At 44.8% G+C, this 24,174-nt stretch overlaps 1 protein-coding gene across 1 annotated transcript in view; it reads left to right on the plus strand.

Moving 5' to 3' along the window:
- LMBR1 (limb development membrane protein 1) overlaps positions 1 to 24,174 on the plus strand; it is a 159,967-nt gene that overhangs the window by 44,021 nt on the left and 91,772 nt on the right. The window contains exons 2-4 of the mRNA XM_077268604.1: positions 8,798 to 8,870; positions 17,936 to 17,975; positions 18,409 to 18,548. Coding sequence (XP_077124719.1) covers positions 8,798 to 8,870; positions 17,936 to 17,975; positions 18,409 to 18,548 — 253 coding nt within the window. The remainder of the gene's footprint in view (positions 1 to 8,797; positions 8,871 to 17,935; positions 17,976 to 18,408; positions 18,549 to 24,174) is intronic.

Genomic DNA, 24,174 nt, shown 5'->3' on the forward strand with positions numbered 1-24,174 from the left:
CAACAGAATATAACTTCAAGTAAATCAAACTTCTGTGAAATCAAACTGTCCACTTAGGAAGCAACACTGACAATCAATTTCACATGTTGTGCAAATGGAATAGACAACAGATGGAAATTATTGGCAATTATCAAGACACACTCAATAAAGGAGTGGCTCTGCAGGTTGGGACCACAGACCACATCTCAGTACCAATGCTTTCTGGCTGATGTTTTGGTCACTTCTGAATGTTGGTTGTGCTTTCACGCTCGTGGTAGCAAGAGATGGACTGTACGACCCACACAAGTGGCTCAGGTAGTGCAGCTCATCCAGGATGGCACATCAATGTGAGCTGTGGCAAGAAGGTTTGCTGTGTCTTTCAGCTTAGTGTCCAGAGGCTGGAGGCGCTACCAGGAGACAGGCCAGTACACCAGGAGACGTGGAGGGGGCTGTAGGAGGGCAACAACCCAGCAGCAGGACTGCTACCTCAGCCTCTGTGCATTGAGGAGCAGGAGGAGCACTGCCAGAGCTCTGCAAAATTACCTCTAGCAGGCCACAAATATGCATGTCTGCGCAAACTGTTAGAAACCGACTCCATAAGGATGGTCTGAGTGCCTGACGTCCACAGATGGGGATTGTGCTCAAAGCCCAACACCGTGCAGCGCACTTGGCATTTGTCACAGAACACCAGGATTGGCAAATTTACCACTGGCGCCCTGTGCTCTTCGCAGATGAAAGCAGGTTCTCACTGAGCACATGTGACAGACGTGACAGAGTCTGGAGACGCCGATCTGCTGCCTGCAACATCCTTCAGCATGACCGGTTTGGCAGTGGGTCAGTAATGGTGTGGGGTGGCATTTATTTGGAGGGCTGCACAGCCCTCCATGTGCTCACCAGAGGTAGCCTGACTGCCATTAGGTGCCGAGATGAGATCCTCAGACCCCTTGTGAGACCATATGCTGGTGTGGTTATCCCTGGGTTCCTCCTAATGCAGGACAATGCCAGACCTCATGTGGCTGGAGTGTGTCAGCAGTTCCTGCAAGATGAAGGCAATGAATCCGATTGAACACATCTGGGACATCATGTCTCGCACCATCCACCAACGTCACGTTGCACCACAGACTGTCCAGGAGTTGGCGGATGCTTTAGTCCAGATCTGGGAGGAGATCCCTCAGGAGACCATCCGCCGACTCATCAGGAGCATGCCCAGGTGTTGTAGGGAGGTCATGCAGGCACTTGGTGGCTACACACACTACTGAGCATCATTTCCTTGTCTTGAGGCATTTCCACTGAAGTTGGACCAGCCTGTAATTTGATTTTCTACATCATTCCAAATTCAGACCTCCATGGGATATTAATTTTGATTTACATTGATCATTTTTATGTTTTATTCTTCTCAACACATTCCACTATGTAATGAATAAACATTTGCAACTAGAATATTTAATTCAGTGATATTCAAGTGGCGAACTGTATTACTTTGTCTTCTACAGAAAATTTGCAGCCAAATTATCAGGAAGGAAAACTGTATCAAGCCTTACAGTCTTTACATCAGATGTCTCTGAGGGTATTCTGCAGATTTTCAGCAAATTTCACTCTTTTGAATTGTTTAATATGCAAACTGCTTCTTCTGAGAGGAAGAGCACTAGAATTTTATAGCTCCAACTGTTGGACGCAACGATCTTACAAGTCACTATCAACCCTTTAGCGAGCCATGCAAAATAACTTAAGGTAAAAGCCAAACCAGGATCTCAATTTGCAGACAGTTTCATGGTATTGCCCTTTGTTAGTGCAAAGTATGAGATCTGATTTGGCTAGGTGAGAGGCTCTTGACAGATGTCTAAGGGGTAACGTTTATTCTTGTGGAGAGTTATAGATCGACCATGGCATGCCAATGTAAGGAGGCTTATTCACCTTGGAATGCTCCTCTGGGAAATCTAATTTGCAAATTGCCTCTTCAGAAAGGAAAAGGACTAAAACTTTATAGCGCCACCTGTTGGAAGCAGCAATCCTACAAGTCACTGTCGACCCTTTTTTAACGAGCCTTGCTTTCTATTACAAACAGTGAAAATCCAGAGTATAAACTGTCATGCAGTATCTTTCAAACGTTTGGACACATCTGTGATTATCGGAATGTGTTCATTATAGACCGAAGGTGGCCAAACCAAGAAGGATCACATATGGAAAGAACGGGTAAAGAAACACATGTAAAGCAAACCGGAATGTGTGTTAAACCATAGATTCCTCAAAGTACCACTCTTTTACTCTGACAGCGTTGCACATCCTTGCTATTCTCTGAAGCAGCTTCATCGGGTCATCATCTGGAATGGTTTCCAAAAGTGTTGAAGGAGTTCCCTAAGGTGCTGAGCACTTGTTGGCATTTTTGCCTTCACTCTGTGTCCAGCTCATCCCAAATCATGTAAATTGAGTAGTGCTTGGTTAATTATGGAGGCCATGAAATCTAACGTAGCACTCCTTCCACCTTCTTCTTGGTCACAAAGCTTGGAGGTGTGTTTCGAATCATTGTCCTGTTGCAACACAAATGGTTGTCCTGTCCCACAAAGCAGATGTGATGACATGTCAATACAGAATGTTGTGGTATCCATGCTGGGTAATGTGCAATGAATTTGAAACAAATTGCCAACAGGGTCTCCAGTAAAGCACCATCACATCACCCCTTCCATCCTTCATGCTGGACACCACACATGTAAAAAAAAAAAAAAAAAAAAGTGGTGCTCACCTTTTCACAAAGACGTGATGATTGAGACTAAAAATCTGACTTTTATTTTGACTCATTCGATCACTACTGATTTAATGTCCAGTCCTTGTGTTGCTAATGCCAAACAAGTTGTGGCTTCTTCGTAGCAATTCGACCATAACGACCAGCTCCTCCACAGTCATCCTTGGACAGTTGATGAGATGTCTTCTATTCGATGATTTATGAAGGCAGTTCTCTCAGGTGCTGTGAGCAGTTTCCAAGGCTTGTACCTCTGATGAATTTATTTTCTTTAGTTAAATTCTTGGTCTTTCTTTCTTAGGCTGTGTGCACACGTTCAGGATTTTTCGCTATAAAAACGCTTAAACGCGTACATATGCATCCCATCATTTATAATGCATTACGCAATTTTTGTGCATATGTTGCTTTTTTGTCCGGTAAAAAAACGCATCGCGGTAAAAAACGCAGCATGTTCATTAATTTTGCAGTTTTTTTGCGGATTTCCCACTATATTATTGCATTGGGAACCTCCGGAAAAAAAACGCAAAACAATCCGCAAAAAATAAAAAAAACGCAAAAAAACGCTAAAAAGAGTATGCGGATTTCTTGCAGAAAATGTCCAGTTTTGTTCAGGAAATTTCTGCAAGAAATCCTGACGTGTGCACATAGCCTTAGGGTATGTCTCCACGTTCAGGATTGCATCAGGATTTGGTCAGGATTTTCCATCAGTATTTGTAAGCCAAAACCAGGAGTGGAACAATCAGAGGAAAAGTATAATAGAAGCATATGCACCACTTCTGCATTTATCACCCACTCCTGGTTTTGGCTTACAAATACTGATGGAAAATCCTGACCAAATCCTGATGCAATCCTGAACGTGGAGACATACCCTTAGGGTGGTCCTCATGAGAACAAGTTTTGTCAAAGCGATTCATTGTTTTCATCACTTCACTTAAGGATACCGTCAAGGTTCTAGAAATTTTCTGTAATTGCTGATCCTCATGTCTAAGGGTATGTGTCCACGTTCAGGATTGCATCAGGATTTGGTCAGGATTTTTCATCAGTATTTGTAAGCCAAAACCAGGAGTGGAACAATTAGAGGAAAAGTATAACAGAAACATATGCACCACTTTTGCATTTATCACCCACTCCTGGTTTTGGCTTACAAATACTGATGAAAAATCCTGACCAAATCCTGATGCAATCCTGAACGTGGACACATAACCCTTAGGGTATGTTTCCACGTTCAGTTTTGCTTCAGGCTTTGGTCAGGATTTTATGCAGGTAAAATCCTGACCAAAACTGCACCTGAGGTCACTGGCAGGTCACCTGCGGTGTACCTGCGTGTTTTGCTCATAGTAGCAACATGCTGCGTTTCGAAAAAACGCACCACGCATGCGTTTTCGCGGCAAAAACGCATGCGTTTTTTAACGCATAGTGGAGTCTGGATTTCATGAAATCCCATCCACTATGCTGTAACATCTGGACGCTGCGTTTTTGACGCTGCGGAAAAACGCAGCGTCAAAAACGCAGCGTTTCCTGAACGTGGAAACATACCCTTAGGGTATGTGTCCACGTTCAGGAAACGCTGAGTTTTTGACGCAGCGTTGAGCAGCATGCATAAAAAACGCAGCGTCCAGATGTTACAGCATAGTGGAGGGGATTTCATGAAATCCTGTCTCCATTATGCAGTAAAAGACGCATGCGGCACACCCGAGAAAACTCACATGCGGCGCGTCTTTTAAGAACGCAGCATGTTCTTACATTGCAGAAAAAACTCAAGGACAACGCAGGTGACCTGCCAGTGACCTCAGGTGCAGATTTGGTCAGGATTTTACCTGCATAAAATCCTGACCAAATCCTGAAGCAATCCTGAACGTGGACACATACCCTAAGGATGCGTGTCCACGGTCAGGATGGCCGGTGGTATCGTCGGAGCGGCTAAGCCGCTCGGCGCTAAGCCCCGTCCCCTTCTGGGATGCGATGATGCCGGATGTGTTAACTGTACACATCCGGGATCATCGCACTCCTCGCCATAGGGCCCTGTGATATTCCTTGCGGCAACGCTGCATCGCCGCAAGGAACACGGACATGCTGCGATCTGAAAAGACGCGCAGCATGTCCGGAGTCGCAGGGCCGCCGCGTGCGTGTTTCCACGCATAGTGGACACGGGATTTCAAAAAATCCCCTCCACTATGCTGGAACATCTGGACGCTGCGTGTTTGACGCTGCAGCTCTGCACAGCGTCAAACACGCAGCGTTTACTGACCGTGGACACGTACCCTTAGGGCTCATTTCCACATGCGAGTCACACGTCCGTATCTCGCATGTGGAAACCAAGCCCTGGTGCCGGCACTCAGGAGCGGAGCTGTGCAGCTCCATGTGTTCCTATGCGGCCGCACGCTCCGCTCCTCAGTGCCGGCTCCACAGCTTGGTTTCCACATGCGAGATACGGACGTGTGACTCGCATGTGGAAATGAGCCCTTAAAGTAATGATGACCTGTTGGTTCTCTTCGTTGACTGTTTCTTGCCATATTCTGGCTTGGAACAATTGTGGAATAGGGCTCACTAATGTATGGAACAGTGTATCGACACTGCCTCTGGAAAACACACCTGAAGTTTGCAAACACTTGCTGAATCACCTTCTTTCAGACGATACCTCTTGGTGAAGCCTATTTTTTCATTCAAAGCCATTCCAGGTGATTATCTGATCTTCATCAATCTGCTTGATTGAGAATGCCAAAGAGTAGTAAAGCTCTCATCAGAGAAAAGGGGGGAGGATTTTGAGTAATCGAAGGTTCGTTTCACACCTGTCTCTTTACGCCTTGATTCCATATGTTACTTCATGGTTTTGCTGCCTTCAGTCTGAACCTACAGTGGTGCACATTCCAATAAGCAGGACCACTATGCCACGAACAGGTGACACAACGTCCAAACCTTTTGACCGATATTGTTCTCTGGATTGAAAATCTGCACAAAAAGTCACTTTGCGCTGCGGATTCTTTGAGCAGTATTTGGCAGAGGTAAAATCTCTTTGACCTGCCTGCTAATGTGATATGCTGCAGTACTTTTGCCTGGAATTTTTTTTTTTTTAGGATACTCTTCAGTATATTATTTATTATTACTTATTTATATAGGACCATTGATTCCATGGTGCTATACATGAAGAGGTTACGTGCAAAATACAATCCTCATTTACAGTAACCTAACTAAAGGTAGAGCGGTACAGAGGGGCGAGGACCCTGCCCCTGTGGGCTTACATTCTACTGGATGGTGGGGAAGGAGACAGTAGGTTGGGGGATTGCAGAAGCTTCGGTGGTGGTGAGGAAGCAGCGGGGTCATTGCAGGCTGTGAGCTTTCTTGAAGAGATGGGTTTTCAAGTTCCATCTGAACTCTGGAACGCTTCACAAATCCCAGTGGTTTTCAAATAGTTTATTTTTTTCGTGAAACATTATAATTTATGATAATGGTAAATTTAGGTCAATATGTTTTGTTTATTAAAAAAAAAATAAAAAAAATAGCAATTTTCAAACTTTGATTTATCCCCTTAAGGCTGGGGTCACACTTCCGTGTATAATGTGAGAAACTCACGCGAGCCTCTCTCATCAATACCCGACACTCTGGACCGGAGCTTGAGGTTGCATATATTTCTATGCAGGGTATTGATGCGAGTTTCTCACATTACACACACAAGTGTGACCCCGGCCTAATTCAGAGAGTCATTACACAGAAAAACATTAAGGGTATGCTTCCACGGTCAGGATGGCCGGCGGTATCGCCGCAGTGGCGAAGCCGCTCGGCGCTAAGCCCCGCCCCCTTTCTGGGACGCGATCATGCCGGATGTGTTAACTCTTCACATCCGGGATGATCGCTCTCTCCCATAACGCCCTGTGATATGCCTTGCGGGGACGCTGCGTCCCCGCAAGGTGTACGGACATGCTGCGATCTGAAAAGACGCGCAGCATGTCCGGAGTCGCAGGGCCGCCGCGTGCGGGTTTCCACGCATAGTGGAGACGGGATTTCATAAAATCCCCTCCACTATGCTGGAACATCTGGACGCTGCTTGTTTGACGCTGCAGCTCTGCGCAGCATCAAACAAGCAGCGTTTCCTGACCGTGGAAACATACCCTAATTAATAACTTTTCCCATATGTCTGCTTTACATCAGCACCATTTGTAATTTTTTTTTAGTCTTTTTGGAGGTTTAAGGCTATGTGCACACGCTGCGGATTTTGCTGCGGATCCGCAGCGGTTTCCCATGCATTTACAGTACCATGTAATGCTATGGGAAATGAAATCCACAGTGCACATGCTGCAGGGAAAAAACGCGTGGAAACGCAGCGGTTTATTTTCCGCAGCATGTCAATTCTTTGTGCGGAATCCGCAGCAGTTTTTCACCTGCTCCAATAGGAAACTGCAGGTGAAAACCCGCAGCGGAAACCGCAATAAAAACCGCGATAAATCCGCAGGAAAAACCGCAGTGGTTTTGCACTGCGGATTTATCAAAACCGCCTCGGAAAATTCCACAATGGAATCCGCAGCGTGTGCACATGGCCTTAAAATGTCGCAGTAATTTTTCATTTTTTTCAAGGAAGTTTACAAAATTTCATTTTCTTGAAGGACCTTTCCCAGTTTGAAGTGACTTTGGTGGTCCCATATATGGGAAAACCCCAAAAATTGATGCTATTTTAAAACCAGTGCCGTCCCCCCCCCCCCCCCCAGACATTAAAATCTTCTGTGAGGTTTATTAACCCTGTAGGTGATTTTCAGGATTAATGCTATTTTATATCACAGGTCAGTAAAAGGCGGTATTGTCATTAAGGGGTTAAATCCACCTTCTCACCAGCTCGTTTTTCCTCTATCTCCACCCCCCCCCCTTGTCTTTGACATAGGAGCAGTGAAGGATGGAGATAGGTGGGAAGGTGTATATCCCCATCAATGTGTACCAAACGCCTGTGCTTGGTTTGGACAGTCATTGTGTGCTGACAGAGTCCCTTTAAGGCCAGGTTCAAACAGCTGTACTAATATTTGGGTCAGTCATATCTGCAGCTCCATGTGCTCATTCACACAGTGGACAGATGCAGAAACTGCCTGCTGTTGACATGTTAATGTTTGGGTTTTCATTGGCTGTAAGCCATAATCATTAACATTAACAGAAATAAACACGTGAAATAGATCACTCTGTCTGTAATGATTCTATATAATATATTAGTTTCACTTTTCATATTGCAGGACTGAAATAAATTACGGTAAGTTTTTGATGATATTCTAATTTAGTGAGAAGCACTTGTACTTGTTCCGTCTAGAGCAGGAAATGTCACCTTTTGCACATTGTTTTTTTTTCTTATTCTTTAGCTGTACAATACTTCTCAGTTTGCGTTTTAGTTTCCTGAGACAAATTAATGATAACCCTAATGGGGACTAATTTCTTGTCACTTTGAGAAAAAAATGTATGTGTGTGTATATATATATATATATATATATATATATATATATATATATATATATATATATATATATATATATATATATATATATATATATATATATATATATATATATATATATATATATATAATTTTATATTATTTCTTTGTTTTTTTTGTTGTTGTTTTTTTCCAGTAATTGAATTGTCAAAGAGTTTAAAAGTATAATAATATCCCGGGGGCACATAATGTACATATAACTGTATATAGCTATATAAATAATAGTCTAAGTAGGCAGCTGGTAACTCCTGATTTGCTGCTAATAAACTCCAGGCATCAATCCATCCCCTCTTGTGTAGTGCTGTTATAGGGACCTCGCAATACTCTATTATAGTGCCCTCTAGTGGAAGATTATAGAATTGTGGTGGTTATAGTAGTAGGATGTGCGACTTGCCTTATTTTTGTGTGTGTGCTTTTCACGTAAGGGTTAATAAGAGCAATTTCTCCTGAAATAATCTTAATATTTTTCGCCATGTATACAGTGCCTGGAAACAGTATTCATACCCTGTGAACTTTTCCACATTTTTTTACAAACTTGAATTTCATTGGTATTTTATGTAAGTTCATAATATCAGTAATAATAATGTATTTTTCTTTCTTTTTTTTTTTTCTTATAGATTTGCTTTTTTTTGTTCGCCATTTTATATATCGTGTCTTATTTCATCATCAAAAGATACAAAAGGAAAGCAGGTAAGAATTTGTTTAGAAGTTTACTATTGTAGGTGTATTAATATCTTGCATTGTGTCCAGTGTTCCATGTACACAGTTGTGCGTGCAGAATTCTTCTGTAGTTGTCAGGATAGGCAGCATGAATGTACGCCTATTACAGCCGAATCATGGCGGCATACAGAATGGAACTGTGCATAAGCCCTTCAAAAAAAGCTTTTTTAAAAAAAAAAAAAAATAAATAAATAAATTTCTTTTAATAATGTGGTATTGTCAAAAATGTAGTGTTATTTGTTAAAATTAAAGTCAGATGACCTATAAATTGCCCTTTTTAACTAGTAAGCTTAACAGTGTGTTCCCATCTTCAAGATTCTATCCCAGTATCTTATAGGTATATTAATAATTTTAGCAACTATCTCCAATTAGAAATGTAGTATAGTTCTTCTGATATAATGATGCCACTTACCCCATATGCGGGGCTTTGAAGCAGCTTAAATATCCATGGTTACCACTACTAACAGTTAACTGTCACTACATGAGTGGTTGTAACCATAGATATCTAAGCTACTGCAATGCCATGCACATAGGGTAATAGACATAGCTAATCAGAGGAACTATCTTAAATTTCCAATTGAAGGTATTTGCTAATAATATAATTACACCTACTATATATTGGAATAGAATCTTGGAGCTGGGAATACCCCTTTTAAATCTCTTCATTGTGACCATCTTAAAAAGGGCTTGTCCTTCCTGTCTATTTTTAGTAAACGCTAGTAGTCTTCATAAAATAACAATGGAGCATATTTTGTAATAACAAATTTGTGCTGTTCCTCCATTAATGCAACTTTTGGATGTATAAATAAAGTTGTCATGTGTTGGGGCAGTGTCTCCACAGTCTGATAGTGTCCATTAATGCTCGTGGTAGCAGAATGTTAATATTCACACCCCCTTTTTTTTTAGAAAGCAAATAGTAATTCCCATTTGTCACTTTCTGAAAAATATTACAGAGGAATAACAGAGGACCAGTACAGCACAAGATTATTAAATAGAATTGTCTGATTGCAAAAACAAGGCTTTACTTAAATAATACTTATCAGGGGGACATGAGTGCTCCTCTTTCTACACAACAATGTCAAGCCATACATTATTAGTATTTAAATAAATATATTTATATACACATTTATGCTCAAAAGTGTACATACCCCAATTTGTGCTTTCTTGGCTTTTTTTCAGAGAATATGAATGATAACACCAGAACTTTTTCTCCACTCGTGGTTAGTGGGTGAAGCCTTTTATTGTCAGACTTCTATGTTTTCTCTTTTTAAATCATAATGACAACCCAAACCATCCAAATGACCCTGATCAAAAGTTCACATACCCCATTTCTTAATACTGTGCACTGCCCCCTCTGACATCAATGACAGCTTGAAGTCTTTTGTGGTAGTTGTGGATGAGGTTCTTAAGGTACCGTCACACTAGGCGATATTGCCAGCAATCCGTGACGTTGCAGCGACCTGGATGGCGATATCGCTGTATTTGACACGCAGCAGCGATCTGGATCCCGCTGTGAAATTGCTGGTCGCTGCTAGAAGGTCTGCACATTATTTGGTCGCTAGGTCGCCGTGTATCGCCGTGTTTGACAGCAAAAGCGACGATACCAGCGATATTTTACACTGGTAACCAGGGTAAACATCGGGTTACTAAGCGCAGGGCCGCGCTTAGTAACCCGATGTTTACCCTGGTTACCAGCGTAAAAGTTAAAAAAACAAACAGTACATACTCACCTGCGCGTCCCCCAGCCTCTGCTTCCTGACACTAAAGCGCCGGCCCTAAACTGAAAGTGAAAGCAACAGCGGTGACGTCACCGCTCTGCTGTTAGGGCCGGAGCTCAGTCAGTGTCAGGATGCAGAGGCTGGGGGACGCGCAGGTGAGCATGTACTGTTTGTTTTTTTAACTTTTACGCTGGTAACCAGGGTAAACATCGGGTTACTAAGCGCGGCCCTGCGCTTAGCAACCCGATGTTTACCCTGGTTACCCGGGGACCTCGGCATCGCTGGTCGCTGGAGAGCGGTCTGTGTGACAGCTCTCCAGCGACCACACAGCGACGCTGCAGCGATCGGCATTGCTGTCGCTATCGCTGCAGCGTCGCTTAATGTGACGGTACCCTTAATCTTGGCAAAAACAGGATTTTTGGTTGCTTACCGTAAAATCTGTTTCTCGGAGCCTTCATTGGGGGACACAGGAACCATGGGTGTATGCTGCTGCCACTAGGAGGCTGACACTATGCACAAAAAGTTAGCTCCTCCTCTGCAGTGTACACCCCACCGACTGGCATTCTGAAACTCAGTTAGTGAGAAAGAAGTAGGAGAAAAAACAATAAAGGCGAAAGAACACAAACAGATATTTGAACTGGTAACATGGAACATAAAAGAACCAAACATAGAAACAGAACACCAAGGAACTGAACAACATGGGAGGGCGCTGTGTCCCCCAATGGAGGCTCCGAGAAACAGATTTTACGGTAAGCAACCAAAAATCCTGTTTTCTCTGTCGCTTCATTGGGGGACACAGGAACCATGGGATGTCCCAAAGCAGTCCCTGGGAGGGAAAAAAAAACAAACTTCCATCAGGTCAGAGGACTCACCACTGCCGCCTACAAGATCCTTCTGTCTAGGCTGGAGTCCGCCGAAGCGTAGGTATGGACCTTGTAAAATTTGGTGAACGTGTGGATGGAAGACCAGGTTGCCTCTTTGCAAAGCTCAAGACAAAAGTCCTTACAAATAAATTATTGACCCATCAGCATGGGCAACACTTCAGATACATAAAGAATACCATATATTTTTTTGCACACCCCTTCAAATATATTCCACTAGGGGCAGAAAAATAAGAATTGAAGTGACAACAAAATTTAAATTATCTTAAATACAATTTTTTATTAATTCATGCAAAAACAGTACTATGTTAAAATTCAGAGGCAAGGTACTGGAAAAACAGAGATTACTCTATATGCTGACCATCCTATTACATAGGTGGCATCTACATACAAAGTTGCTTTGCAAAGCTGTAGGGCGGAAGCTCTGTGGTGCACCGCCCAGGAGGAGCCGACTGCCCGGGTAGAATGAGTCTTCACCCCAGGAGGGGGCACTCTTGACCCAGTAAGCCTCCAAAATTGCCGTTCTGATCCAGCAAGCAATAGTCGCTTTGGAAGCTGGCAGGCCTCTACGCATGCCATCAGGAATGACGAAAAGAGAGTCTGTCTTCCGAAAAGAGGCTGTTCTAGCCAGGTAGACCCTCTCTGCCCTGACAAGGTCTAGCTTTTTCAAAGAACGCTCCAGAGGATGAGTGGGAGCTTGGCAAAAAGAGGGTAGGACGATGTCCTCATTGAGGTGGAAGGTGGATACACCTTAGGAAGGAAGGAAGGAAGGCGGAGGCCTCAGGACCACCTTGTCCTGGTGGATAACCAAGAAAGGAGGTCGACAAGAAAGGGCCGCCAACTCCGAAGTGCGCCGGATAGAGGTGATGGCCACAAAGAAAGGCCACCTTCCAAGATAGAACTGACAGAGAAACCTCCCTGAGAGGCTCAAAGGGGGGACCCCTCAGGGCCTCTAGAACAAGATTGAGATCCCATGATTCCACAGGAGCCCTGTACGGAGGAGCAGCATGTGCTACTCCCTGAAGGAAGGTCTTGACCTGTGGTCGGGAAGATAACATCTTCTGGAAGAGGATGGAAAGTGCTGAAACCTGGCCCTTTAGGGAACTAAGGGCAAGACCCGCATCCAGTCCTGCCTGGAGGAAGGCCAAAATAGAAGAAAGAGAAAAGGACATAGGTGAAACGTGATTGGCCTCACACCAGAGGAAATAGGCCCTCCAGGTTCGATAGTAGATCCTGGAGGACGAAGGCTTCCTAGCCTGAATCATAGTGTGAATCACCCGATCTGAAAACCCGGACGCTTTTAGAACCGCGGTCTCAACAGCCTTGCCGTCAAACTAAGCGACCGAGAATTCGGGTGGCAGATCGGGCCCTGAGACAGCAGATCGGGCCTGTCTGGAAGCAGTCAGGGAACATCCGCGAGAAGGTTGACGATCTCCGCAAACCTAGATCTTCTGGGCCAATCCGGTGCGATCAGAATGACCGGCACCCCTTCCTCCTTGATCTTTTTCAACAGCTTGGGAAGCAGGGGAAGGTGTGGAAATAGATAGGGGAGCGCGAACTGCGACCAAGGAATGGCCAGAGCATCGACACACACTGCGAGAGGATCCCAGGACCTGGAGACGAACTGAGGGACCTTCCTGTTCAGTCGGGACACTGTGAGGTCCACATCAAGAGTCCCCCATCGAAGGCAAATCTGATGGAAGACCTGCTGATGCAAGGACCCTTACCCTGCCGCGAGGCTCTCGCGGCTGAGAAAATCGGCAGCCCAATTGTCCACGCCGGGGATATGCACCGTGGATATCACCGAAACTGTTGCCTCTGCCCAAAGGAGGATCTTGGATACCTCGGCCAAGGAACTAAGTCCCCCCCCCCCCCCTTCCTCGGTGGTTGACATATGCCACTGCTGTGGCATTGTCCGTCTGGATTTGAATTGGCAGACCCCTGAGGATTCTTTCCCCGTATCTCAAGGACATTGATCGGCAGAGAGGACTCCTGCGCCGACCAACGACCCTGAACAGTCAGGTGACGAAACACTGCACCCCAGCCGAGAAGGCTGGCGTCCGTCGTCACCACCTGCCAGTGAACTGGAAGGAAGGACCTGCCCTGGGAGATGAGAGGTGACGTCAGCCACCATTTGAGGGACCGTTTGACCCGGGGCGAAAGCCGAATCGGGCGATCCAGAGAAAAGGCAGACTTGTCCAACTGAAAGAATTGCCTGCTACAGAGGTCTTGAGTGAAATTGGGTGAAGGGAATTGCTTCCAACGTTGCCACCATCCTCCCCAGAACCTTCATGGCCGTTTGGAAGGAGGGAAGCCGAGGGCCCTGGAGCAAGCGAACTTCCCAACGGAGAATGATTCTCTTTTCTCTTCGGGAAGGAAGACTCTTGTCTGACGGGTGTCGGAGAGCATGCCTAGAAATATGAGGCGCTGAGAAGGAACAAGGCAGGACTTTTTCCTGTTGACAAGCCACCCTAAACGCGATAGGGTGTCGAGGACGATGGACAGGCTTTCTTGAGCCTGAGAAAAGGACGGAGCCTTGATGAGAATGTCATCGAGGTACGGAAAGAGTACCAGGCCTCTGATCCTCAAAATGGCTATAAGCGTTGCCATGATCTTTGAAAACCCTGGGAGCGGTTGCGAGCCTGAACGGCAGGGCGACAAACTGGAAATGCTCCTGATGCACTGCGAAATGCAGGAATTTGTGATATCCCGGGAATATAGGGACATGAAGGTAGGCGTCCTGTATGTCTATGTAGCACAGAAATTCCTGTGCCTCCATGGAAGCAATTACTGAACGAAGGGATTCCATCCTGAAATGTCAGAGACGAACGCTTTTGTTCAGTTACTTGATGTCCAAAATGGGACGAACCTTTGCAGTCTTTTTTTTTTTTCTTTAAGCACCACAAACAGGTTCGAATAGAAACCTGTGAAACGTTCTCCCTCTGGAACTGGAATCAAGAAGGGAGGCGATGGACGCATATAAACCCGGGACCAGAGTGGGGTCTCTTGGAGGACGGGATTCGAAGAAAAATTCTATTTTGTATCCTGAGGATACGACTTCCCTGACCCATGCGTCCTCCACTGAGGTGAGCCAAACGTTTCTGAAGAAAAGGAGACGGCTGCACAGCTTGGGAGATGCACTGGGGTCTCGTCGAGAGTCATGCCGAGGTAGACCTTCCAGATCTGGGCATGGTGGATCTACCTTGGGAGTAGCGGGAACGCCAGGAAGGGGTGGGCCTAAAAGACACCTTCTTCCTATCTTGATGTGCCTGTAGCGTCTGTTGTTGGGAAAAGGTATCCGACGCAGCGAAACGTCGAAAGGACCAATACTGTCGCTTTGGGAGAGGCCGGCGAGGTTTGGACTGGGGAAGCAGGGAACTTGTGCCCCCAGTGGCATCCTTAATATTTTTGTCCAACTTGGAACTGAAGAGACGCGATCCCTGAAAAGGCAGGTTAATAAGGGACTTTTTTGAGGACAAGTCCGCCTGCCAGGCTTTGAGCCAAACGGTCTGATGGATGGCAATGACATTACTGGACACCTGTGCCGCACAAGAAGCGGCATCCAGGGAGGCAGAAACCAAATACTCTCCTGCGTGAGAAATCTGGTTGGCCCCAGCCAGAATGCCCAGTCGGAGTTGTTTGGCCCATTTGGCTATAGACTTAGAGACCCAAGTGGAAGCAAAGTCCGGACAAAGAGTGGACGCAGCCGCTTCGAAGGCTGACTTAGCAAAGGATTCTATAATTATATCATTAGAATCTTTCAGGGATGCTCCGCCAGAGAGCGGGAGGACCGTGTTGGTGGATAGTCTAGAGACTGGCGGGTCCACGGAGGGAGATGCTGTCCAGATGGCGGTGAGCTCTGGAGAAAAGGGATATAGCACGCCAAGACGTTTCCCTCTTTTTGAAAGCGTCTGGTCGGATTCTCTCTTTCTCTGGCCAGAAGCTCCTCGAATTCAGGATGAGGAGCGAAAACCTTGGAAGGTGGTTTAGACCGTCTAAACGAAACCGCCTGATCTGCGTGTTCCGTAGAGGAATCTTTGATGCCACAGGTCTGATTGATCGCTCCAAAGAGACTCTGAACCATATCCCTCATGCTAGCGATTTGGTTCGAATCCAGTTCCAAAACATCTTCCGAAGGCGCATCTGAGAACACTTCGCCTGACTCGGGGAGGAAGACCGGGAAGAAGCAGACCGCTGAGATGAAACGAGGGGTGAGATGGAACGGGAAGGGAAGAAGGAGGCGGCGCCACAATGCTGTGACAGGGAGAAAGCCGGCTCTGGAGGGGGCGGAGCTAACCGCCGACCGGAAGGAGCTAAGATGGGCGGGAGAAAAGTCTGCCTGAAGAGTAGGAAAAAGGGGGATTGAGCCAACGCTGCAGCTAGGCCCAGGAAAAGCCGGGACCTAAGTTTGAAGCTGGTGCCCGCCGGAGTATGGGGGAGCGGCGTGGTGCAACCTGGAGCGCCGAAAACAGGGCGATCGGGTCCCCAAAACCCCCGGATCAAAGGGGGGGGGGAAAGAAATAATCACTGAACACTGCAGCTAGGTTCCGGGGAAGCCAGGACCCAGGCTGCAGCTGACTGCCTGAGGATAGAGCGGTGTGCGAGCCCTAAATCGGAACCTCCAGGCACCAAAGGTAATTAAATAGTGGGAGAAGACCCCTAAGGCCCTGTATAAAGGAATTCCCTTTTTAAAAAAAAAAAAAAAAAAAGTCTAAAATTCCCATCTTCTTTCTTTTTCTCTTCTTCTCTTCACCGCACCTGTGGGAGGGAAAAGTACCTCCCCGTACAGAAAAAATCAGACGTCTGAAGATCTTGCGATGTGGGACGTCCTCTTCTCCTTCAACCGACAGGCTCTGGTGGGCGAGTGGGCGGGAGACGGAGGCAGGACCGGGTCCGGATCACCTCAACACGCTTCTGTGTTAGGGGCCTCTGGTCCTACTGAGTAGACGTATGAGGATACGGGGTGGCAGTACACGCCGTACTCATAGTCTCTTTGTGGGAGTACAGTTCTGACCGTTCACACTATATCCCTCCGGTACCTGAAAGGAAACGACGCACATTGAGGTAGATATGGGTCTAGTGAAAGACCCGTGTCCACCTCCTGCTGTCACTCAGCTAAACTGAGTTTCAGAATGCCAGTCGGTGGGGTGTACACTGCAGAGGAGGAGCTAACTTTTTGTGCATAGTGTCAGTCTCCTAGTGGCAGCAGCATACACCCATGGTTCCTGTGTCCCCCAATGAAGCGATAGAGAAAAGCCTCCAGTTCCTGTAAATTCATGGGCTGTCTAGCATGAACTGCGCGCTTGAAATCTCCCAAGAGTGGCTCAATGATATTGAGGTCAGGAGACTGAGATGGCTACTCCAGAACCTTCACTTTGTTCTGCTGTAGCCCATGACAGGTCGACTTGGCCTTGTGTTTTGGATTGTTGTCATGTTGGAACGTCCAAGTATGTCCCATGCGCAGCTTCAAAGCTGATGATTGCAAATTTGTCTCCAGTATTTGCTGATAACGTGCTGTATTCATCTTTTCTTCAACTTTGACCAAGTTTCCAAAAAGTTCAATTTCGGTCTCATCACTCCAAATTACCTTGTTCCAGAAGTTTTGAGGCTTGTCTCTGTGCTGTTTTGCGTATTGTAGTCAAAATACTTTGTGTCATTTGCGTAGTAATGGCTTTCTTCTGGTGACCCGACCATGCAGCCCATTTTTCTTTAAGTGCCTTCTTATTGTGCATCTTGAAACAGCCACTCTGCTACTTTTCAGAGAGATAATGTTATTTGTGGGTTTTTCTTTGCATCCCGAACAATTTTTCCTGGCATTTGGTACCTTTTAGTATCCATTCAAATCCATTTGTGTCAACGTCTGTGCCTGTTATCAGGCCAAAATCACCAGGGCATATGAACTTTTGATCAGGGTCATTTGGATGTTTTGGGTTGTCATTATGATTTAAAAAGAGAAAACAGTAGTTTGACAGTTTGACAATAAATGGCTTCACCCAACCACTAACCATGAGTGGAGAAAAAGTTCTGGTGTTACCATTCATATTCTCTGGAAAAAGGCCAAGAAAGCAAAAATTCTTACCGGGGTATGTAAACATTTGAGCGCAAATATATAGATTTATAGGTCTATTATTAGATATCTCTGAGTTTTGTCCTTTTTGTGTTAGAAATGTATTTATAATTTTAGCTGATGAACAATACCACTTACCATAATTGTTGGTAACATCTCTCGCTTATGTATTTTATTTTTTTATTTCTTACATAAAGTATGGTTGCGTTTTGCATAAGCGAGCGATGTTTTGCCACAAATAAGTGGTATATGCTCTTTAGTTTAAAATTTTAAGTAATTTCTAGCACAAAAAGTAAAACTCCTTTCAAGAAAATGTAACCCACAATGTGGACGTGCAGCTAAATAGAGGTTCAACATTTTATCTTACAGATGAACAAGAGGACGAAGATGTCACTGTCAATCGAGTCTCGTAAGTAGTCTTTATCTTTTGTTGGGGACTATTTTTAGTTAACTTTTTTTATTTCCTTTTTTTATTGTTTATTGGAGAAGTGTTCTTGGCAAGGCTTTGAGGGAACAATAACAAGTATTTACTGGGGTTTTGGTCTTGTCTGAAGCTGTGCACGTTTGGACACTATGATTAATTTGACACTATAATTGGCTATATTATTATTTATACCCACATGTTCTGTCATTTATGAATGCTCAAAGAACATTCGAATACATTTAATTTATTTTCCATAGGAATATTAGTTTTCGTTCTCTGCATTTTTACCATATTTTATGGGGAGTATTGCCTCTTGATGGAGTGGTTACTGTTAACTTCTTCTGATTTTGCAGTACAGATTCCTGTTGGCCATAGCCACCACATTGTAGTCGGTGTTAACCATTTTTTTCTTTTACAGGCTGTTCCTGAGCACATTCACCCTGGCGGTTTCAGCTGGCGCTGTGCTGCTTCTTCCTTTTTCTATAATCAGCAATGAGATCCTACTATCATTCCCTAAAAGCTACTATATCCAGTGGCTGAACGGCTCTCTTATCCATGGTCAGTACTGGGCAGAAGTTTGTATTTCTAGCTGCCACACTTGTAGTAAATGATATTCTTAACTTCCTCCATCTTTGGCATTTTCTGTGTTTTGCTTCCTCCCAACCTGGAATTTCACTGTTTTTTTGAGTGTTTGCATCAGTTCATGTAAAGAACATACTTACAACTGTGAACATTTGGTTTTCTTTTTATTGTGAAGCAAACAACAAATAGCAGAAAATGACTAAAAACTTCAATGTGCATAACTATTCACCCCCCTAAAGTCAGTATTTTGTAGAGCCTCCTTTTACAGTTACAGATGCAAATCGCTTCGGAAAAGTTTCTATAAGCTTTCCGCATCTTGTCACTGGATTAACCCTTTCGCGACATGCGCCGTACATGTACTGCGCATGTCGGGTCCCCTGCTTTGATGCAGGGCTCTGGCGGTGAGCGCACATCAAAGTCGCGACATGTCAGCTGTTTTGTACAGCTGACATGTGCGCGCAATAGCGGCGGGTGAAATCGCGATTCACCCGCCGCTATTAACCTGTTAAATGCCGCTGTCAAATGCAGACAGCGGCATTTAACTACCGCATCCGGCCGAGCGGCCGGAAATGATGTCATCGCCGACCCCCGTCACATGATCGGGGGTCGGCGATGCATCAGGAAGGTAACCATAGAGGTCCTTGAGACCTCTATGGTTACTGATCGCAGGTAGCTGTGAGCGTCCCCCCTGTGGTCGGCGCTCACAGCACACCTGCATTTCTGCTGCATAGCAGCGATCTGATGATCGCTGTTATGTAGCAGAGCCGATCGGGCTGTGCCTGCTTCTAGCCTCCCTTGGAGGCTATTGAAGCATGGCAAAAGTGAAAAAAAAAAGTTTTTAAAAATATAAAAGTTTAAATCACCCCCCTTTCGCCCCATCCTAAATAAAACAATAAAAAAAAAACAAACCTACAAATATTTGGTATCGCCGCGTTCAGAATCGCCCGATCTATCAATTAAAAAAAAAAAGCATTAACCTGATCGCTAAACGGCGTAGTGAGAAAAAAATCCGAAACGCCAGAATTACGTTTTTTTGGTCACCGCGACATTGCGTTAAAATGCAATAACGGGCGATCAAAAGAACGCATCTGCGCCGAAATGGTATCATTAAAAACATCAGCTCGGCACGCAAAAAATAAGCCCTCACCCAACCCCAGATCACGAAAATTGGAGACGCTACGGGTATCGGAAAATGGCACTTTTTTTTTTTTTTTTTTTTTTTAAAGCAAAGTTTGGAATTTTTTTTTCACCACTTGGATAAAAAATAACCTAGACATGTTAGGTGTCTATGAACTTGTAATGACCTAGAGAATCATAATGGCAGGTTAGTTTTAGCATTTAGTGAACCTAGCAAAAAAGCCAAACAAAAAACAAGTGTGGGATTGCACTTTTTTTGCAATTTCACTGCACTTGGAATTTTTTTCCCGTTTTCTAGTACACGACATGGTAAAACCAATGATGTCGTTCAAAAGTACAACTCGTCCCGCAAAAGATAAGCCCTCACATGGCCATATTGACGGAAAAATAAAAATGTTATGGCTCTGGGAAGGAGGGGAGCGAAAAACGAAAACACAAAAACAAATCTGTCCCCCTCCTTGATTTTGTCCCCCCCTCCTTGAATCTGTCTCTCGCTAATTTGAATTATAATTTTAATTTTTGTAATTTTAATTTTAATTTGTCCCCCTCCCGAATCTGTCCCCTCTTGAATCTGTCAACACTGACGCAAGCAGAAAGGGATGGGGAACCCATCTGGAGAGAAAAATATTCGAGGAGATTTGGCCTTCAGAGATACAGTCCAAGTCTTCAAATTACAGGGAACTTTGCGCAGTCTGGGAAGCTGCCCCCTCCCTAATCTGTCCCCCCTTGCCGAGTGGGAGTTAAATGACGAGGTTTTCCAGCAGTTGGCAGCCCTGGGGACTTCCTCAGATCAACCTGTTCGCAACCAGGAACAATTCAAAGGTCGTACGCTTTTACTCTCTCTGAACCTCATGGGCAATCCCGAAGGGATCGACACCTAAAAGGGCATCTGTCAGCAGGATTGTGCACAGTAAGCTGCAGATACTGTCACGTTGGTGTTGGTATAGTGATTAAAATGATACCTTGTTTGATGAAATCCGTCTTATGGTTGTTGTGTAATCTTTATTTTCAGTTAATGATCTGCTCATGCTTCGGGGCGGCCTGTGGGGGGGGGGGTCTTCATGTGGTGCTCTGCTTAGGTATTCGTACCAATGGTTCTGACAGGTCACTGCCCCCTAGTTTACAGAATTAATATATACAAAAATCCATTTGAAGATTGTGCCGGCAGCGCCATCTTGCTAGAAAAAAACCTAAAAATTCCTCATCCAATATGGCGCCACCGGCCCCTGCGCAGTATCATCTATCGACTATCGCGCCATCTTGGAGGAGGAATTTTCTTTTCTCTAGCAAGATAGCGCCTCCGGCGTCTGTCCAGTAGGTGCAATTTTCAAACAAGATTTTTTATTTTTATTTTTTTGAACTTCAGGATACATCAAACAAATGTGTATATAATTCATTACGTATGCGATCAGGCTGCAGATACACATAATATTCATCATGGAAACTAGGGGGGCAGGTCACAGAGGGGTCAGTGACCTGTCAGAAGCAATACACATGAATATCTAGTCAGAGCACCACTTGAACCCCCGCCTCCTCGCAGGCCGCCCCAGAGCACGACCACAACCACAAGACGAATTTCATCAACCCAAGTATAATTTTATTCGGTATAACGGTGCCAACCTGACAGTGTCTGTAGGTTTCTATACACAATCCTGCTGACAGGTTCACTTTAAGCCAGGTTTGGAACAGGACTCTTTCATTTGCCTTTCCTCCAGTGGCCTTAATGCCAAGGGTTCTCAGGAAGATCAGGCAAAGGTGCTCCTGATGGTTCCCTTTTGGCTATAAAGAAGTTGGTTCCCTCTATTCAAAATTATGGCCCTAGAGGAACAGGTCTTACTTCCCCTGAGCGAAGACCTGATCTATCAGGGTCCAGTTCTTCACCAGAAATTGAAGAGACTTCATCTATCAACATGGATCCTGAAACGAACATCCTAACATCCCGGGGTCTTTCAGATCAGATGATAACCACAATTCAGGCAAGCAGGAAGCCGGTCACCTCGGCTATTTATAACAAAATTTGGAAAAGATTCTGTTTTGGAATGTGGCAGTTCTTCCATAAACACTTCCCACCCGGATATCTCTAAAATACTAGATTTCCTACAGGTCGGGTTTAGTAAGGGTCTAAGACCAAACACACCAAAAGTCCAAATACCAGCCTTGAGTGTTTTCTTCGACTATCCTCTAGCCTCCCACTTGTGAGTGTCCAGATTTACTAGAGCAATACAGAGGCTAAGACCCACTATAAGAAAATCCATGCCCCCGTGGGACTTAAATTTAGTCCTTAATGCCCTATGCAAATGCCCCTATACGCCCTTAGAAGACATAAGCATTTCCAGACTGACTGTATTTCTTGTAGCCATCACCTCCGCCAAGACAGTCGGGGAGATTCAGGACTTGTCAGAACAAGATCCGTACCTTCAGATCTTGGAGGACCGAATAATCCTTAAATTCGATCCAGCATTCTTGACCAAGGTAGTCTCTACCCACAACATGAATCAGGAAATAGTCTTGCCCTGCTTTTGCCAACACCCTAAGAACCTAAAAAGAGCATCTCTTCCATTCACTGGATGTAAGAGAGTGAGACAGGCTGTCATACTTTACCTAGATGCCATGCGGGATTGGAGACCATTGGGTACCAACCTATTTGTTCAATATGGGGTCCAAAATCGAGGGAAGAAAGCTTTCAAACCCACTATAGCAACATGAATCAGGTCCACAATATCTCTAGTCTACAGGTTAGAGAAGATAACCCCTCTGGGGATCCTAAAAACCGCCCTACTACAGCCATCTCCACCTACAGGGCAGAAAGAGCAGAGGCCTCTGTAGAACAGATTTGTCAGAAGATGTTGTGAATCTGTGGGATCCATCTGCCTCCTGATGAACTCTAATTATGGGAGGGAATGCGTCGAGGCTGCAGTATCACTTATGGATAGCAGATAAGTTTTGGTTTGTGGTGAACGGACCACTGTTGTTTGTACACGGTATTATATGTGGGCAATGTGCAATAGGCATTGTGTAGATAGACCTGAACTCTCAATCGACCTGCACAACCTCTAAACCAGCTGGTGCCATGATAGGTGCCACGTGTTAAATATGCATCTAGGCTTATTATGATATCAGGCGTGGGCCTTATGGGGCATAGTTCCATATTATTCAGTCATCATGAAGGATGCTGCTTTTGCTTATAAATGCACCTTAGCACCTTGAAACTATCTTGATTAACCGGGTTATTTTTGTCTTTCCTATCCCCCTCCGTTTCATCCTTTTTCCCTACTCTCTACCCATATCAAATAGATAGTTTAAGGGAGAGTACTTGGGGGAAGTGAGGGTGAGCTGTTGTCAAGCGGGGGCGCCATATTGCATACAAGCTGGGGTGCCGTCCTCCGCAGTTAGGTAGGGACAGCAGATTAGGGATTTCTGAGGGCTACGTGTAACAGACTGAAGCCCCCTGCTGAACCATGAGTTATCTGCTTTAATTTTTTGGTCAAAGAATCTAGCATCTGTTGGCTATGCGGTGCCTTATTGTTTTTTGTATGGTATAGAATTGTGGTTTTGCTTTATGCATGATTGGCATTTGACGGTTTTATCTATTACCGTCTCCCTGAGTGCCCAGACACACACCTATCTTTCCATCCTCTACTACCCTTTTCCCTCCCTGTCTTTTGATTTCTAATCAGTCGTTGTCCTTGTCACTACCTGGGGCCCCAGCCCCGCTGTACCTTATCCGGATGGTCATGGGGATGTGTGATATTGATACCACGGTATAGTGACATGATGATGATTGTGTCTTATCATTAATTTCCTTTATGATGGGGAAATTTAGGGGCAGCTGCCGGGGAGTGGGGGTGCCATTGTTGTACAAGTTAGGATGCCAACCTCCACAAACAGGTAGGGGCTCCATAAGGGAATTATAGGGTGAATTAGGGTATTGTGTGTTGGTCTGGTTATAGTATACCATTACATTGAGCTCTGACCTAGTTGTTTGGCCTGTAAACGGGAATAATAGTTAATTTGTTTGCTGTGTTTACATTTTAATAAATCAGAATAAGGGTTAGTTCACACAGGGTGTTTTTGCTGCTTTTTTATGCTAATTTTCATCTGCTTTTTATAGTACCAGCAAAGCCGATGAGATTTCAGAAATCTCATGCACACACATTGTTTTTTTTGTCATCAGGATTTTGTGCTTTGCTCCTTTTTTTGGACATAGAACATGTCACTTCTTTCAGTGTGTTTGCTGCGTTTTCACCCATTTTTGCAGCATGTTGAAAAAGCGCTGCAAAAACGCAGGTATCATTATTTGCTGCGTTTTTGCTGCTGAAAAGTCGGGGACATTAGCATGGACAAAGAGAAAAAAAACAAAAACGCACCTAAACCTTATTTTTTGCCGCAGCTTCTTTCCTGCTAAGAAGATCAGGTTTTGCTGCAGAAAAAAAAAAGCAGCAAAAACGCCCCGTGTGAACTTAGG

Source organism: Ranitomeya variabilis, chromosome 6 (genome assembly GCF_051348905.1).
Source record: "Ranitomeya variabilis isolate aRanVar5 chromosome 6, aRanVar5.hap1, whole genome shotgun sequence".
Lineage (NCBI taxonomy): Eukaryota > Metazoa > Chordata > Amphibia > Anura > Dendrobatidae > Ranitomeya > Ranitomeya variabilis.